The sequence below is a fragment of the Phyllopteryx taeniolatus genome, chromosome 19 (genome assembly GCF_024500385.1).
Source record: "Phyllopteryx taeniolatus isolate TA_2022b chromosome 19, UOR_Ptae_1.2, whole genome shotgun sequence".
Taxonomy (NCBI): domain Eukaryota; kingdom Metazoa; phylum Chordata; class Actinopteri; order Syngnathiformes; family Syngnathidae; genus Phyllopteryx; species Phyllopteryx taeniolatus.
The window spans coordinates 11,289,745-11,309,298 of record NC_084520.1 but is presented as its reverse complement, the minus strand read 5'-3'; the positions used below and the strand labels follow the sequence as shown (position 1 = coordinate 11,309,298).

General features: G+C 42.0%; 1 protein-coding gene and 1 long non-coding RNA gene across 2 annotated transcripts; one reads left to right on the top strand and one right to left on the bottom strand.

Moving 5' to 3' along the window:
* Window positions 1-334: 334 nt before the first annotated feature.
* LOC133468930 (uncharacterized) lies at window positions 335-18,149 on the bottom strand. The gene is made up of 4 exons (XR_009785586.1): window positions 14,429-18,149; window positions 13,647-13,823; window positions 7,151-7,185; window positions 335-2,908 (listed from the first exon to the last, which is right to left on the bottom strand). It is a non-coding gene; the product is annotated as an uncharacterized LOC133468930 (long non-coding RNA).
* On the top strand, window positions 9,261-11,684 carry dlx3b (distal-less homeobox 3b). The gene is made up of 3 exons (XM_061755315.1): window positions 9,261-9,820; window positions 10,447-10,631; window positions 10,742-11,684. The coding sequence occupies exons 1-3, from the start codon at window positions 9,457-9,459 to the stop codon at window positions 11,054-11,056; spliced, it is 864 nt and encodes a 287-aa protein (XP_061611299.1). The 5' UTR covers window positions 9,261-9,456; the 3' UTR covers window positions 11,057-11,684.
* Window positions 18,150-19,554: the final 1,405 nt, after the last annotated feature.

Genomic DNA, 19,554 nt, shown 5'->3' with positions numbered 1-19,554 from the left:
GCAACAAAATAATAGCTTTGTGTTCAACTAGACAAAGGCAGATTTCACACCAAGTAAATATGTGAGTAAATTTGTAAGATTTTATTTAATTTTTTTACAGAGTATGCAGCGCTTTACAGTCACCACATTTGTTAACATTCTTGAATACGAAAAAAAACCCCTAATCTGATAGTATCCTCCATGCGCTGTGCATTGTGTGTTGTGCTTGCTCTTATCAGTGAGTGTGGAGAGAAAAATAAAAAAAAAGAACTTTTGTTACCTTCCTATGATAAGTGGAGCAGAGAGGGAGAAAGAGGGAGAGATGCCACAGACGCGCGCATTTTCCACTCAATTGAATGCCCTGCTCAGATCATTAAGCGTCCATTCATTAGTGGGGGACGCTGGCAGGGGCTCAGCACTCAGGGGCCTTTCTGGGGGGGCACCGTGGCACTGTGGGTGGTAGTGGCCTTTGAATTTCACCTGAGGTGGTTGTGTTAACACTCATCCTCCGATGACCTTACATAAGTTATGATCAATTACTGTATTTATGGTAGTGTAAATGAGTGGTTCTCAAATGGGCATCCTCAGACCCCCGGGGTTCTGCAACCCATAGCTAGAGGGTCCGTAAAATTATTTGCAATAAATTATTACGTCGTGTAATTTTATAAAAGTGGGAATAAAAGAAACATACTAAGCCAATTACTTCTCCCTACCTTAACTTCAGACCAATTAAATGCACTGATGTGACAGTGACATGATTACAAAAATCTGACATCGCTTGTTTTTTTTTGTTTTTTTTATATAACAAAAGGCATAATATTAGAAGTTAATGTCCCATTTTTTCGAGAACATAAAGTTTATTTCTACAAGAATATAGCCAATTTTTGTTTTCGAGAATAAAGGTGTCTTTTTGTGGAATAAAAGATGCAATGTACAAGCAATAGTTGTATTTTTTTATTTCACTTGTTAAAATGTAGTTAGCCTAATAATATAAGGGCCTGTATCATTTGTAACTGTCACAATATCAATACAAATACCAATGTGCTTGCTAAACGTTTTTTTTTTTTTTTTTTTTTATGTCTGGGTAGATTCTTAAGACATCCTGGTCATGGGATTCCACAAAGGCTGTATCAAGGCCACTGACTCTTTTTAATTTCTTGAGTTTGTTGTTTTTATTCTTGTTGCTGCAGGAGACAATAATGCTGGCTAACAAGACAAATTTCTTCCCTTTTCTAATCCTGACAAATACATCATTGTTCCTGTCAAGAGTCTGACTTGATTTTCTTTTTTTGTCATATTATTACTTTTGTTCTCTAAAGATTTGACATTTTTTTAACATAACAGTTCCTGTCTCAACAATAGGCAACTTTTTAATACCCATTAAGTGGTATCTAAGGAATTATGTTTAATTTTATAAGGGGGGGCGGGGGAGTCCTTGGAAAACTTTCCACCCAGTAAAGAGTCTCTGGACCCAAAAGGTTTGCCAAGCACTGTTCTAAATACTCGACAGCGTGGCAGTGTTTTTCTTTCTTTTTTTGAATCTTACTCATGTCATCCTATATTGAAAGGTTATGTCAACTCTGTGCTTTCATGTGTATTCTTGGATCCAACATTTGACTTATTTTTCTGGAAGCCCCCCTGTGAGCAGTTACTATTAGACCCAAAAGTCATCAGTGTGTCCTTGTGGGTTGTTTTTAATCCAGGACAAGCACTTGAATTCATCATCAGCTGCCTGAGGACGACAGATGCTAAGGAATGTGCTCGTATATGCTTCCATTCGAAGGCAAAACGCAAAATATTCCGTGACGTTTCTGCACACTAATACAATCAAACTCCCTATGCCAATTCACTTCCATTCAAAATTGCATGTTTATAAAATGGAGATGACAAACCAAGGCAGGAGAGAAAAAGGGGGGCAGAACAGGAACTCCCCAAACAGGCCAAGCTCAGGCTTGCCTGGATAGATTGCAAGTTTTCACACTTTGTTTACAAGCCCACCAAATGACGAGGTGCTTGTGTGACTTTTGCGTGATGTTTTATTTTTATTTTTTAAACTCCCTACAAAAGATTTCCAGCTAACAGCCAATGGAGGATGTGTGCTGTTTGGAGGATCAATTAAAGCACAATGACATGTGTCAGTTACCGATCATTTTTCAGCTATCTGTACTTTCCTCGAGTATTTATTTTGCTGACAACTTTTTACTTTTACTCCCCACGCTTGAGAAAAGATATCTGTGCAAAATAGGCTGGTTACCATTTTCAAACTTCCACGGATGATGACACCATGTCAAAAAAGAAAATAAATAGTAAGTAGAGAGAATCACGACTTCTAGTTTGACAAGAGTCAGAATTAAGTACAGACTGTGAATAGTTTCGCCACTTGCGGTCAGTTAATAGTTTGAAGAGCTGAGAATGTTTGTTCAAACATTAAACCTCTGTACGGAACACTTTTCTTTATGATGGAATGTTCTTACGTGGCAGTTTGAGGACATGCAGTGGAGTTAAGATGTTCCCAAGACGTACGGGTGCAGTTTCATCTTGTCTCGAGTCAAAACACGTTCAGATTTAGGGTGGAGTTTCCTGCTTGAACCACGGGGGAGACAGCATTAAGATGTCACCACGGTTACGTTGCTTTTCTGTGATGATCCCCAAACAGGATGGTAACAAGGAGGTCAGGGGTCAAGACGAACTCGGGGATGGTGTAGGAGATTTAGTTAGTACTGGAGCGAGATAGTTTGGACTTTGGAGATGCAGAGTTATAGCTTCATTCCGATGAAAAGGATTTCCTGAGGTATTCCCCCGCTGAGCAGCAGCTCTACTCTCAGAAGCGGGCGGACAAAGTCGGCGTAATCAAAGACGTCCCTCCCGGTCTTTTGATCAGCCCGACCAACAGGTGTGCGCGCAGGCCGCTCCCACTGGTCCACTCATCCTGGCAAATTGGACGCGCAGAATAGAAGCGCTCCTCTTAGTGAGACTGCACAAACTAATTTGCTCTCACGTGAATTAAGAAGGAATTCGTACAAAACAAGAGAATGCAATTTCGGTGGAAATGAGGCATGAATGCTGAAGAGCTGATGCTAGAATGCATTGAATTGTCGAAATGAATTGGTAAAATGTACCCCTAACCCTTAATTTGGATATTTTCTCATGGGAAGTGCGGAATTGTGTGAAACTGGGGAATTTGGGATTATCACAAACAGTAGCCAGAATGTCCTGAATGACCGGAAGAATTTGGGTTTGGAATGGTGTGAATCAGTGGAGAAATTTGAGAAATTTGGAAAGACATGATACAACTAAACTGTGTCCATTGATTTCAGATTTTTAAAATGGGAACATTTTCAATTCTAAGGAAACTTCCATTTTTTGAATGTGTAAACTAGTTCCCAAGATGTGCCGAATGAGCCGAACATTTTGACGTTGAAATGGTTTGAATTAGAATATAATTGTGGATTCCAAATAATCAAGCATTCTTAAAACTGCTCTGTTACGGTAGAGAAAACTTTTAAAAAATAATAATAATAATAATATAGGGGCCACTACGAGTGTGGGCGCTGGCCACATGATTCCTCTACCATGTTTAATTATTATTTTTTTAATTCAATTAATTTTCCTAAAATTAATAGAGGAGTCACTCCGAGTGCACCAGTTGCCCATTCCTGATATATACAATTATTTTACACTGAAAATAATTCTAAATGAATGTATTCCTTAATCAATATGTTTATCATTGCAGTTGCAGTTTGCAGTGGCTTTATTTCATTGCGCTGAGTGATGTTTAAAATGTTTTGAAGCATCTATAGTGAGGGAGTTCCACATAGATAGACGCGCTTAGTGTTCTATTAAAGGCTGTAGTTGTAACCCTTGCACACAGAAGAGTGGATGTGGCCCTGTAGGGGAGCATTAAGCTGTAGAGCTGTTTAGGATATGTTTATGTCATGTCCGTGTATGTGCATGAGTGTGTGTTTGGACACGGCATGCCCTTTAACATGTGGTTACATCTGTCTTCCATTAACTTTTGGCACCGCGTCGGCAGCTGCAGGGCCCTGCGGGAACACTCGACACACAAGTCTTACCTGGACTCTTGCCTCTCATCCGTATCACTATGCAACACACGCATCTCCGCAGAGAGCTGGCCCCTGGTGCGAAGAAGCCTGAGAACATGGACGCTTCGGTGCCACACAAGCAACTGCAGTGATTTACAACACCGCTGGGATCATGAAACAACGTGAAAAATGAAGTTGTATTTTTAGTTTGGAGGGATGCGAACATTGAACTGTCAAAAAAATAGAATAGTAGAAAGGCCTTCACAGTTACTAAAGATTGTGTATTGCGATGAATGTGTCGGATTACTTACAATAAACCAACATTCATTGCGGAAGCCATATGTCAACAACACACAGACACGCTGACGGCTTTTCTGTGCCCGAGCTCGTCTGAGATGGACTGACACAAAGTGGAAAAGTGTGCTGTGGTCTGACGAGTTCAAATTTCAAATTGGTTTTGGAAATCATGGACATCGTGTCCTCTAGGCCAAAGAGGAAACGCACCATCCGGATGGTTAGTTCAAAAGCCAGATCTGTGATGCTATGGGGATGTGTTGGTGCCCATGGCATGGGTAACTTGCACATCTGCGAAGGCACCAATAAGGCTGAAAGGTACATACAGGTTTTGGAGCAACATATGCTGCCATCCAAGCAACTTCTTTTTCACGGACGTCCCTGCTTATTTCAAAAAGACAATGCCAAGCCACATTCTACACGTTACAACAGTGTGGCGAGTATGAGACTGGCCTGCCAGCATTACAGTCCTGTCCTCAATGAAAATCTGTGCCGCATTATGGAGCGCAAAATACGACAACAGAGACCCCAGACTGTTGAGCAACTGAAGTTGTACATCAAGCAAGTATGGGAAAGAATTGCACCGACAAAGCTCCAACAATTAGTGTCCTCAGTTCCCAGACGCTATTTGAGTTGTTAAAAGTAAAAGTGATGTAACACAGTGCTAAACATGCCCATGTCCCAGATTTTTTGGGAACTTGTTGCAAGCATCAAATTCTAAATCAGCGAATATTTGAATTTTTCTTTTTAAATACCTTTATTTCTGTTGTGTATTCAGTGGACTATAGGTTGAAAATGATTTGCAAATGATTGCATTCGTTTTTTATTTACATTTTACACAACATCCCAACTTCAATGGAATTGGGGTTTGTAGAAGCTCAACATCCTTGACTCACTGCCGTCTTCTCTTTTTATCTCAGGTCAGAGCCAATGACGGAGGAGTGCTAGGAGAGGTGTGGGGGAGAGGGGCAGAGATAATGAGAGAGTCTGCAGTAAATAAGACTTGCAGCTCTCCCACTCAACAGAGAGCCTGACTCCTATTCAATCAGATCAGCCTAAACTAGCCCGTGGCGCTTCATTATGGAGAGTTGCTTGAACTTTTCAAAGGGCGATGAAATTGCGCTGATGTTTGCTGCGGGGGCCTATAGGAAGCAATTGTGCGGCCATCATCCCCTCGTAATTAGGACGTGTAAACATCCTCTGGAGCGTATGCGCCATGGAATTATACATAGTATGTCTATTTGACTCTTGTCAAGTCACTTCTGCCATAGACAGTTCTGGATCTCCTATGGTGCCCGGATGCATTTATTTACTCAACTGCATAATGTATCAGGGATCTATTGGGGGTAAGGCGTTCATTTACCTTCACTCCGAATTAATCGGCGGGTGCGACATCCATTTGAAATGACTAACCGCCTAACCCCAAACAGACGCCTCCTTTTTTTCCCTTCAGAAAAAAAAATAAAATAAAAAAACGGTGGTCACTGCAATTCCCTCAGTTCAAAAGTTGATATTAAAGAGTAAAATGCTAATTTGAGATCGCTGGCCACCATGTGAGGAAATACAGATATGCACGTAATAAATTGATGTCTAGTCAAGCAGAGGCCGCTATTGAAGGAAGTACATGGTATATATTTGACCCTTTGTTGGTCTTACAATAAAAGACAGGTGCAAGGCATCTATGCGTTTAGAAAGCCATGGAACAATAGAGTATACTTCCCCATGATAACTCTCTGTCTTCAGTAATCCGCTCAAGTGGTGCAATAAAACTCTGTACAATATTTTACCTGCAGGCTGTACAATATCGTACGGGACAACCTGAACGAGACTCAATTGAAAGCGGAATGCAGAAGCTGGTATTTTGAAATAAAACCAAAACAAAGATCAGAGAGAGAGAGAGAGAGAGAGAGAGAGAGAGAGAGAGAAGGGTACATTTTGTTCCCTAGTGTGAAACTTTTGGTAACTCCAGTGTTTATCATCCAAGGTCCTGTGAAAATACTTTCAACTGTGTCGTGTGGGGGCTCAACTGAGGTCCCACTTTAACACTAAATATATTCCTTTAATCACGATGACGAGCACCATGTATAAGAAATATAGGAAAATGGTATATAGTGCAGTGATTCCCACCCGCTGTGCCCATTCGTATGTTAAATATCATTAGGCGTGCTAAGGGAAATTATTAATATTATTATAATATTAAAATGTCACGATGCATTTTTGTTCGTCTATCTATGCCGGCGACCTATAGTGCCAGGCAGAAGAGTTAATTGCTTTTCCACTCAACAGCAGAAGGTACAATTAACGGGTTTGTCTCGACCTGCTGCCATTCTTTCACAACTGAACAATAGCTTTGTGTTCAACAAAACAGGCACAGATTTAACAATAAGTACATTTGTGAGGACATTTAGATGATATAATCATTATTTTAGTTCAGTTTCTATTCTTTTTTTTTATGACATTTTTGTTTGGTGGTGTGTGCAAAATATGCGCCTCGGCTTAATAGACATTGGGAAACTTAAATGTAGCATCCCAAATGTTTGTATTTTTTTTAACAAAACTTCTGCCAGTATGTTGTTGTTGTTGTTTTAGTAAGAAACTGCCAGTTAGCTGAGCTTTTGTCCAGTGTTGAAAGCAGGCCAGCAGCGCCACTTCAATCTACTGTGTTAGTTAAGCACCCAACAACAATGTTCCCTGAAGCCATCTCCTGTTACCGAGATACGGAACTTTGATTGGTGGGTTTACTGATAAAGAAAATAGGAATTCGTTTTATATTGTCAGACATGCAATGGAGAAAGGCTGTATGCAATGTGAAAGGACAAGTGTTCATTTCGTACCTCGGAACAACATGGACTCTTCTCATGGTTGAATCCTAAAGGCAGTAAAACACAAAAACAAAAGGGAAAAACATTGTTCTTTGTGTCAAGTCTTCCAAGGGCACGCCTGTCCTATCTAACAGAGCTGGAGCAAAAAAAAAAACTCTGCCTTGACAAAGATAATAATGCTCCGTTTTAATCGAAAGTGTCACAGGGGTATTAATAGAACTCTTGTGTTTATTGTGAATGCAGTTGGCAGTGGTGTACAATTACACTGATTCAGACTGATAAATATTTGAAACATTTTGTCCCTCTTGTGCAGTAAAGTAAGGGAGTTAGAATCCAAATAATACAAATACTGTTAGATGAGTACCTTTCTGGGAGTTCCCATACAATTTGACATGTTTTTGATTAAGCTCTTTTATTGGATTTCAAAGTAGACAGTGCAGGTGGACATAATTTTTGAGATATGGCGATGATGATTTATGATCTATGATGTCTAAGATCTATGTTTAAAGGTAGTTTGCTTATTTTAATTAGCATCGCTAAGGACGTCCTGTATTGTTTTTGCGTGGTGTATTAGTGCAAATCCATATTTGGGCCATCTGCACCATCTACTGGATATAAGTGTGAATGAATGAATATGTGTGTTTGTGCTACCAAATTGCACTCAGTAAATAATTTTATGATGGAAATCAGATGAACATTTATCTACTTTACCACACTTTTCCAAAATATAAACACTTTACTCACAAAAAGTTAAGAATATTAACTGAAATGCTTCAGGGAGAACAGAGAATGCACTCTAACCTTTTACAAGTTTAGCAAATTTGACATTTGCTAAACTTTTGAATGCACATGTCCCACTGTTCAAAAGTTGCGATACTTTTTGCACCATTTTCTGTTCTCTAAGGAGCTCACTGGCAAAAGTCACAATCCATGATTGAACTAATAAATTTGCTGGTTCAATTGGAATTAGTATTTAGACCAGTTAATTACAGTTCATTGCAGTTATTTTCCATTTTTCTTGCAAACTCCACACAGGAAGCTCAAAGTCGAAATTGTGAGTCAGATGTGCTAACCACTCGTCAACGTGATGTCCCGATTTACACCAAAAGAGGGCGCCAGAGTATCAAGAAAGAAGTTTGAGGAGGCAACATAGGTAAGGGATTTTATGCGCTATGAAAAAATGTCACCTGGACATTGTGGGATAGATTAGTAAAGAAAATACATCTTATTTTCAATCATGTTTGTATAATTCACAGGTAAAAAAAAAAAAAAAAAAAAAAAAAAAGTTATTGGCATCATATCCAGCAGGGGGCACTCTAGGTCATAATTTCACCCAAACGGTAAAAACACAACAAAACCAATCCGATTTAAAACTCGAAATATTATTACCAAAACTCAGTTAAAGTGGTATAATCCATGTATATTTTTTTCCCATTTACACCCCAATCCCCAAGCCCCCACCACCCAAAAAAAACAAAAAAAACGCATAGTATAAAGACTGCAGAGGAATTCACCCTGGGGGCTGCATCAGCTGCAGCAGTCTTTTTTTTTTTCCTTTTTTTTCCTCCCCCACCTATCGTTCCTATCTCTCGTTTTTTTCTCACCAAATGTTGACTCCTGGGGCTCGCCAAACACTTTTGAATGACAATTGGCAGGCAGCGGGGAGCCTTTTCATGTGTGATCTCCAGGCAAAAAAAACATTGCATAAAAACATTAAGGAGACCGGTCTGGCGATGGGATTAGTCTATTTAATTGAAAAAGATAAATAAAGGAAAACAAGAAGGAAAGCACCGGGCTACTATATTGTGTGCCCCCCCCCCCCCCCCCCCCAAAAAAAAAAATAAAAATAAATAAATATTAGAGTGGTTGTAGCATTTTGGGGATGAAGTTCCTAAAGAGTCTCTAGAATTGTCTTTTCTCACCGCGAACAGGTAAATGCAAATGTATCATTAAGATCCCTACTTTAAAAAAAAAATAAAAATCAAGGCGATGAGGTTTGAGTTTAGGGGGCGGGAGGGGGAAGGGGGGGGGGGTGCACTGGAGCCAATGGGAACGCAGCATCCCGCCCATTTTTCTATAACTTCATGTCACAGGCACCCAGTCATGCCACAACCAAGTTCTTGCAGCTGGAAGACTAAGTGGACTTTCCTCCAAAAGAAGCTCTTGATTCCTCCATCCACGCGTGGATTTACCCCTTGCGAGGGAGCCCCCCCCCCCCCCAACCCCCCCCACACACGCCCCACACACACACACACACACACACATATCCCAATTGCAGCACCCCCCCCCCCCCAAAAAGAAAAAAAAACAAAAAAAGCATGAGTACCGAACAGTTATACGAGAAGAAAATCGCCGGTATTCTGACCGACCTACCCGGATCTATGAGCTCCCACCCGACCTCCAAGGACTCCCCGACTCTGCCCGAGTCCTCCGTGACGGACATGGGCTACTACAGCGCGACGCAGTCGGGCCACGGCCATCACGAATATTATCAGGGCCAAGCGTACGGACAGCCCGTCAACTCTTACCACCATCACCACCACCACCACCACCAGTTCAACCTGAACGCCGTGGGAGCCGCTGGAGTGTACGCCGCCAAATCCGAGTACCCTTACACGAACGGCTACAGACAGTACGGACATTACAACAGAGATCACCTGCAGGCATCACCTCCGAGCTCGGGTAAGGGCATTGCCATTACAAACAAAACGTTGAAATGCTCCTGTAATTACAAAGGCAGCAATCTCATTAAATGAGAAAAATAAAAAAATAAAAATCAGTCGAAGCCACGTGTTGCATTGTCTAATATATATTATATCTATATATATATATATATATATAATGAGTGTAACTGCACTATGTGAGTTATTATTATCATTATTTTCTTGTTGCATAAAAGGGGTAGCAATTGAACAAGTCACAGAGCGAACGCGCTGGGGGGGGAAAAAAATGGAATTTAATCATGGACATCGGTTGCACATGATTCAAAAGTGGTTCAAACTGGCCTAATGTTCTCCTCGAAAAGAATCCAATAATAGTTGTGAGTCGAACACATTTGAATCATATGCAACTGTTATATGCTCCAATGAAGTGAATTCAAAGGATTTATTTGTTCATATTATCAAATATGTATCATTTGTACCATGTTTCCATTTTTTTTTAGTATTTTAGATGTATTTTGTAATGCTGCACAAGTCGCCATGTTCACACTTCCCACACTGTTTTTAATCTATGATTGCCATTTGCTGTAAGTGTAATCAAAATTGATTGTATTTTTATTTGTTTGTTTTTTTGTTTTGTTTTTTTAGTAAAAGAGGAGCCCGAGCCCGAGGTCCGCATGGTGAACGGCAAACCGAAAAAGATCCGCAAGCCCCGGACCATCTACTCCAGCTACCAGCTCGCCGCCCTGCAGAGGCGCTTCCAGAAGGCGCAGTACCTCGCCCTGCCCGAGAGAGCCGAACTCGCGGCCCAACTGGGCCTGACCCAAACACAGGTACGCCACCTGGACCCAGATAGTCCATAAGAAAAACCTGGACGTGCGTAATTACGCACGATGGAGACTCCGATTTCTCCTTTTAACAGTACAATCTCCCCACCCTTTAGGTGAAGATCTGGTTCCAGAACCGGAGATCCAAGTTCAAGAAGCTGTACAAGAACGGCGAGGTGCCCCTGGACCACAGCCCGAACGCCAGCGACTCCATGGCGTGCAACTCGCCGCCCTCCCCCGCCGCGTGGGACAACGGCGTCAGCACCCCGCAAGGCAGAGCTCAGGTGCCGCCGCAGCCCACGCACAGCTCGTCGCCGCCCTACATGGACGATTACAGCAACCACTGGTACCAGCAGCAGGGATCCCACCTACAGCACGCGGGCACCGTGCACCACCCGGTGCAGCCGCAGAGCGTGGGAGCTGTTTATTAACAAGGACTCCTAACCCACTCCTTTTTACAAAAAAAAAAACAAAAAAAAAAACAAAAAAAAAACAAAACAAACAAAAAAAAGATTTGAATACGAGGTCTACCCAAAAATGACTGTGCTCAAGACGTTTGGACCGGGAGCAGGCCTAAAGAGATGATCCAGACCAGAACTTTTTCTTCTTCCGTTGACAAAGCACATAAGGGATTTGTGATCACTTGTAACGACATATTTAAAGGACATCTGACGGTTTTGTTTATTTTTTATTTTTTAAGTTATTCATCTCCTCTGTTATATTCCCCATGTCTTCCTTTTATAAATGGATCTGAAGCGTTATTATTATAATTATTATTTTGTTAAAACAATAACCACATAATAACGTCAAAAGAAAAAGTGCAGTTAGTACTTTCAAATAATAACAATTCATCCCGAGCGTCACATTAAACTCAGGTCATATTTATAAGGATTTGTACAAAACGTCGAAGGCTGTAAATATGTGTTTATATAGAACCACTTCTATGATCATATTTGTTTGAACGACTCACTTGTGGTTCTCGATGCAGAAGTCATTTTATATTCATGTAATTAGTTCCCTCCTTGCCTTCTTGTCCTTTGAATAAAGGTGTTAATTGCACTTTGTGTGTCCGGACCCTTTATAAACGTTGCTCCCTTCAACTCCCCAATCGAATCAGAACCAAGAGGAGAGATTTTCTTTTATTTCTCCTACTTGGTTTAATCGCTTTACTAATGCGATTGTAGTGGTGTGTTTTTAAAATGTCGTCATCCAATTTTAAGTACAGGACAGAGGGAAATATTACAAAAAGCAAAAAAATAAAAATAAAAATAAAGGCATGATCATTCTTGATATAGCTCTTATTAAATTGTGCAGGCGTACGTAATGAATTGTCCCGTGAGTGCCTGTTACAATTAAAATGAATACTTATTAGAACATATATATATATATTTTTTTTCTTCTTCTATTCTACCTCTCAGTAGTGGCCCTATTTAAAAGCATAATAATGCACCATCTCTACTCAATTGTGAGGCAAATTTGTTGATCAGCCAACTACCTCAACTGGTTGTTGACAGCACTGAACAAAAGTTGTTGACGTCAGAAAACACGCAGCAAAAAAAAAAAAAACAAAAAAAAAAACAAGTTGTGCGGATGAATGTTTTTTTGACAACATTGACGCGCGCTGCAGTAGGAGGCGACGCCATTGCAGACAAGCTGGAGTCTCTCGGTTTTATTGCGGCTCTGTTGAGTGAGCGTGTGTGTGTTTATGGGGGGTGCTTTGGAGAGGGGGGTGGGGGGGGGGGGGGGTCTTAACTGGACGAGCCCACCAACAAGCAAACATTTAGGAAAATTAACTACGGTGGGGAAAAAATGAATAATTTGAGACCAAAAAATAGATAAATAAATAATAATAAAAAAAGAATCATCCACTCGGACAACCAGCCTGAGGTGTTTGTGTTTTCATGATTTGAAACATATCATCCTGGATGTGCTTTTTTACTATGTTAAAAAGCATTGCAGTTGGTAAAAGTACAAAATAAAAATATTTTTAGCATTATGTGAAAATGTATTACACGAGATTATAAACAGGTTATACAGTACAGAGCGAGTTAATATTTAGTGTTTGACTTTATTTGGTTCACTGTCAGCATGCTCTGAATTCACGCCTCTTCACTTCGGTGAATATGTAAACACATTTATTATGTTATAACATACATTGCAATAGAAATATAATTGTTATATACATGTATTCATCTTATTTAAAACTTATACCATTCAAATGTTTGTGGTCAGCAAAGAAAATTTCCATGAAAACACACTGTATTATATATATAACGTGCATTTAGAAATATCCTTATTGAAAAGAAAAATAAATCTTACTCAGTAATGTCTATTTCTTAAAAAAGAAAATTAAAATCAACTTTTTTATCACATCTAGAATGTCAGGAATATTTCTTTTTATTCATGTCCTCTATTTTATTGTCCCATTAAGTTTAAAAAAAAAATGCTGCAATGAAGAATAAGCAAGGGAGCAAAAATATGATTCTGATTACATTCAAATAGAAATAGCTTGCTTGCTTTCAGTTTTTATTTTTTTATTATTATTAGATGATTTTTAAATGTTGCCCTGAGAACTTAATATTTCATTTGGCCAAATGAGATTTGTATTGATTGTACTCCAAACAGTAATCGCTCATGACTTCAGACACATTTTCCCACATCACCACATCTAAATTCACCATCAGTTGTTATGTTGGTGTGTTGCTTTAGCTAGCAGATGTGAATTGGGATTTGTACTTTGGTATCAGTGCATTCTCATCCAGAGGTCATGTGATCTCCCTGAGGTGAAAGTCACAACCGCCCGCCATGTGTGGTCCTTGGCCGCCCTTCATCGGGGGAACCATTTGTGCTGAAGACAAACGCGCGTGAGTGTGTGTTATCGCTAAAAATGAACAAGTGGACGCAGCCAATGGAGGTGAACTATTGAACTCGAATGTGATCCTGCATGGCGAAAAAAAACAAAAAAAAAACATAACATGGCTCCAAACAGAAGTGGTGCTGAGGTCCCAGTGAGGCCTTTACCTCGTTCAGCAGTCAACAGGATGGTGTCAGCGGTCGTCTCTTGGGGTCAACAACGCGGGTTGAGGTGGAGGTCGAGAGCTCCTCGACGACAGAAAGACTTCCAGCAGCTGTCTGACACGCAGACCGGGTCTGGACCCAGCCTCGGCTGCATGGGGCTCACTCATATGGTCCCGTTTGCTGTAAACATAAATGAAAGATATTGGCAAGGACGGACGGGACAGCTGTGGATTTGTGAACTTTGGCTGACTCTGCTGGGCCTGAGCTCAGCTGGTCAATTCCACGTCTATAGTGCGACTTGACCATGATCTTCAATCTCCTATACCGCTTCTCCTCACCACAGCAACCTAAGCAGAGTTCCCGCAACGACTTCATCCGAGACTTTCCTAGGCCAGCCAAGTGAACGTCTCTCCAGCGTGCCCTGGTTCTTCCCCAGGGCCTCCTACCTGTGAGACGTGTCCGGAACACCTCACCAGGGAGGCGTCCACGAAGAACCCCAAACAGATGACCCAGTCACCTCACCTGGCTCCTGGTTTGCCAAAGGACTTTGAAAACAAATATCACGCAAGCGCGGTGAAAACATGTAGCTCCACACACGAAGACAGGCGTCAGATTCGAACCCTCAACCTCAGAAATGCGAGACGGATTTGCTAACCGCTTGCCTACTAGCAGCACATATATTAAAGACATGATAAAGATTAAAGATTGTGTAATTCTTGCTATAGTATGTCCATATGGTGCCCAGGCTCCAAGTCTGTAGAATAATGATGTGTGTGTTTGTTTACCGCTTCTTCTTCTTTTCCTTTGGGCTTGTCCCTGTAGGGGTCATCACAGCGCGTCATCCTTTCCCATGTAAGCCTATCTCCTGCTTCCTCCTCTCGAACACCAACTGCCCTCATGTCTTCCCTCACGACATCCATCAACCTTCGCTTTGCTCTTCCTCTAGCTCTCTTTCCTGGCAGCTCCATCCTCATCATCCTTCTACCAATATACTCACTATTTCTCCTCTGGACGTGTCCAAACCATCGAAGTCTGCTCTCTCTAACTTTGTCTCCAAAACATCGAACCTTGGCTGTCCCTCTGATGAGCTCATTTCTAATTTGATCCAACCTGGTCACTCCGAGAGCGAACCTCAACATCTTCATTTCCGCCACCTCCAGCTCTGCTTCCTGTTGTCTCTTCAGTGCCGCTGTCTCTAATCCGTACATCATGTTTTATAAACGTTGCCCTTCATCCTAGCAGATACTCTTCTGTCACAGAAGACACCTGATACCTTCCTCCACCCGTTCCAACCTGCTTGGACCAGTTTCTTCACTTCCTGACCACACTCACCATTGCTTTGGACGGTTGAACCCAAGTATTTAAAGTCCTCCACCCTTACTATCTCTTCTCCCTGCAGCCTCACTCTTCCCCCACCACCCCTCTCATTCATGCACATATATTCTGTTTTATTTTGGCTAATATTCATTCCTCTGTTTCCCAGTGCATGCCTCCATCTTTCTAAGTGTTCCTCCACCTGATCCCTGCTTTTTCTCTGCAGATCACAATGTCATCTGCAAACATCATGGTCCACGGGGATTGCAGTCTAACCTCATCTGTCAGCCTATCCATCACTGCAAACAGGAAGGTGCTCAGGGCTGATCCCTGATGCAGTCCCACCTCCACCTTAAATTTGTCTGTCACACCTACAGCACACCTCACCGCTGTTCTGCTGCCCTCGTACATGTCCTGTATTATTCTGGCATACTTCTCTGCCACTCCAGACTTCCGCATCAGTACCACAGTTCCTCTCTGGGTACTCTGTCATAGGCTTTCTCTCGATCTACAAAGACACAATGTAGATCCTTCTGACCTTCTCTGTACTTTTCCATCAACATCCTCAAGGCAAATAACGCATCTGTGCTACTCTTTCTAGGCATGAAACCATACTGTTGCTCGCAAATACTCACTTCTGTTCTGAGTCTAGCCTCCACCCCCCTTTCCATAACTTCATTGTGTGGCTCATCAACTTTATTCCTCTATAGTTCCCACAGCTCTGCACATCACCCTTGTTCTTAAAAATGGGCACCAGCACACTTTTCCTCCATTCCTCAGGCATCTTCTCACGCGCTAGGATTCTATTAAACAAGCTGGTCACAAACTCCACAGCCACCTCTCCTAGATGCTTCCCATACCTCCACAGGAATGTCATCAGGACCAACTGCCTTTTTTTTTTTTACATCTTTCATTTTTCACCTTACTAATCATTGCCACTTCCTGGTCCACCACACTTGCCTCTTCTACTCTCCCTTCTCTCTCATTTTCCTCATTCATCAACTCCTCAAAGTATTCTTTCCATCTATCTAGCACACTATTGGCACCAGTCACCATATTTCTATCTCTATCCTTAATCACCCTAACCTGCTGCACATGCTTCCCATCTCTATCCCCCTGTCTGGCCAACCTGTATAGATCCTTTTCTCCTTCTTTATTGTCTAACCTGGCATACATGTCATCATATGCCTCTTGTTTGGCCTTTGCCATGTCTACCTTTGCCCTACGTCGCATCTCAATATATTCCTTTCACCTCTCCTCAGTCATCTCAGTGTCCCGCTTCTTTTTAGCTAACCTTTTTCGTTGTATGATTTCCTGTACTGTGAGGTTCCACCACCAAGTTGCCTTCTCTCCTTTCCTGCCAGAAGATACACTAAGTACTCTCCTGCCTGCCTCTATGATCACCTTGGCTGCAGTGGTCCAGTCTTCTGGAAGCTCCTCCTGTCTACGAGAGCCTGTCTTACCTCTTCCCGAAAAGCTGCACAACACTCGTCCTGTCTCAGCTTCCACCACATGGTTCTCTGCTCTGCCTTTATCTTCCTCCCCACCACCAGAGTTATCTTACACACCACCATCCTATGCTGTCTAGCCACACTCTCCCCTACCACTACTTTACAGTCGGTAACCTCCTTCAGATTACATTGTCTGCACAAGATGTAATCCACCTGCGTGCTTCTACCTCCGCTCTTGTAGGTCCCCCTATGTTCCTGCCTCTTCTGGAAAAAAGTGTTTACTACAGCCATTTGCATCCTTTTTGCAAAGTCTACCACCATCTGTCCCTCCAAGTTCCTTTCCTGGATGCCGTACTTACCCATCACTTCTTCATCACCCCTATTTCCTTCACTAACATGTCCATTACAATCTGCACCAATCATGGCTCTCTCTCTCTCTGTCTAGGATCCTCAGAACTACTTCGTCGAGCTCCTTCCAGAATTTCTCTTTTCACCTCTCGGTCACATCCAACCTGTGGGGCATAGCCACTAATCACATTATACATATACCCTCAATTTCAAGTTTCAGCCTCATCACTCGATCTGATACACTTCTCACCTCCAAGACATTCTTAGCCAACTCTTCTTTTAAAATAACCCCATTTCTCTTCCCATCTACATCATTGTAAAATCATTTAAACCCTGCCCCTAAACTTTTTTTGCCTTACTGCCTTTCCACCTGTTCTCCTGGACATACAATATGTCAACCTTTCTCCTTATCATCATGTCAACCAACTCCCGAGATTTTCCTGTCATTGTCCCAACATTCAAAGTCCCCACATTCAGTTCTAGTCTCTGTACTTTCCTCTTTCTGCCTAAGAACCCACTTTCCACCTCATCTTCTTCTTCGACTTCGACCCACAGTCGCAGAATTTCCACCGCCGCCCTGCAGGTTGACGCCGCCGGTGGCAGACGTTGTTAACCCGGGCCACGACCGATCCGCTATGGAATTCTTTGGATGAATGCTCCTATTTGTTTGGCAAAGTTTTAAGCCAGATGCCCTTCCTGACGCAACCCTCTGCCTTTATCCGGGCTTACGACCGGCCTACAGTTTGCACTGGTTTGTGCCCCCCATAGGGCTGCATTGTGTGTTTGTTTACCGCATTTCCTCATATTGTGGGGACTTGCCCAAGATAGGATTTCATACAATATGTGACTTGAAAAATAACACGCCTTCCTCATAACGCTATGGAAAAATACAAAAACAAACTTGCACAAAAATGTTGCCTGGCATGGAACCTTTGACCTCGTTTCACAGTTTGTTCATTTTTGTGGTTTGCATTGGTGTGGAACTTCGGGGAAGCTGTGGATATGTTGTAAAAGTGGGTCGTCGACTAACCGAAGGGTCCGCTGTTTGAATCCCGGCTCTGACAGTCTGCTGTCCAAGTGTCCTTGGGCATGACACTGAACCTTAAATTGCCTCCAGGTCGGCATTGTAAATGAGAAACTGTTCTCAACAAAGGAATAATTTAAAAAACTGCACTGTATCATGAGGAACGTGTATTTAAATCAAAATATTAGAAATGCCCTTCTGTGTCAAGTCAATTTTACATGGAAAGCGCCAATTCACAATAGAGCTAATCTCAAAGCATTTTACAAATTGAGATCAAGAACCACACTCCTCATACATTAAGAAAACCACCTGAACGTCACATCAGCAAGCACTTGGCGACCAAGAAACCTCAAAGAGAACCCAAGCTCAGTAGGGAGACCGTCTGCCTCGGCTGGGTGGTCTGAGATGAAGAGACAGAGTAGAGCGACAGAGGGGCGATATTGCGGGGGGGCGGGGTGGGGGGGGGGGGGGGGGTTGGTAGGATAGACAGGATAAAAGGCATTGAGCAGCTGTGGGGGGGACGAGAGAACAATGGGCACAACAACAGCCGTATCAACAGCAGTAATAATTCCATGATGACAGCAACAATGACCGCAAACCATACCGTTAAATAAAAAATGGAAACCTTTTGTTCCACATAAATCTTGTCATGGGATCTCAGCCTGAGCACATGGTGATAATGCTGGAGCAGATTAGTATGTTTTATGAAATACTTTTGTTATTTTAAATTGTAAGTTTTGGGCATTTTTTTGTCCTGCAGTGTGTTACATCAACACTGATGTATTGAATGCTTGCACATTAGCTATAGTTTGATATTTTTTTTTTGTTGGAAAACATGAATTCCTCAGAATACAGTACGCTGATCCACATCACAGTGACTCCAATGCAATCCTTCTGGGAACAAAGAGTGAGTCTCTACCTCATAAATCATTACATTTGAGGGTGAAGACTTGAGTTGGGGATGCAAAGTAGTGATTATGGTTTGGGGGAAGTCTCCAGAGAGTGAGTATAAGTCAACATAATGTCATCTGCAAGGATGTAAACACAATAGTGTGATTGTGTGCGCCTCGCTTGCGCGCCTGATGCCTGCCAAACTCGATTCACCCTTTGAATGTCGGGAGAACGGAGCATCGTGTCTCATGGAAGTGAAGTCAGGACTCGCTAGAGAGGAAACCAAAATTGCGTCACGTGTCACATCACTGCAATTAATGATAATCACCCCCAGTGGCCTGCTTCGCCACTGGGATTCCGTACGATATTTGACCTTTTATTGCCAATGCACAATCAAAACCCAACAGACCTTGTATCTACTGTCCACTACTTTATTTAGAACCCTTCTTACACAAAGCTTTTTGACCGTCCCCCTTCACTATGCCTGCATGATAATTGGTCGTGTTTGAAAGATTCATCCGTCCAACTCCACAAGCTATTATTCTAATCTGGAGATGTGAAGTTGCCGATAATTTTCCCAGACGTCCAGTCACAACGCTCAACAAGGCGAGTAATCAGCATCAATGACGAAAGGCCTCGCATATTGCAGTGCAAATATAAAGGGGATTGTAAAAGGGTGAAATTTGGGGGGGCTGCTTAAGTGACTTCTTCAGCTCTTCCTCTCCTGGCTTGATGCAAATAAGACACAAATGAGCTCCAAACAAGGTGAGGATTCAGCCGTGAAGAAATTTGGGTTTAAATGCAGTCAATCAACAAAGCGGAGTGAGGTACTGTCCTGTATTTTTGTGGCGAAATAGCAGTGGGGCAGACATATTTTATTGGT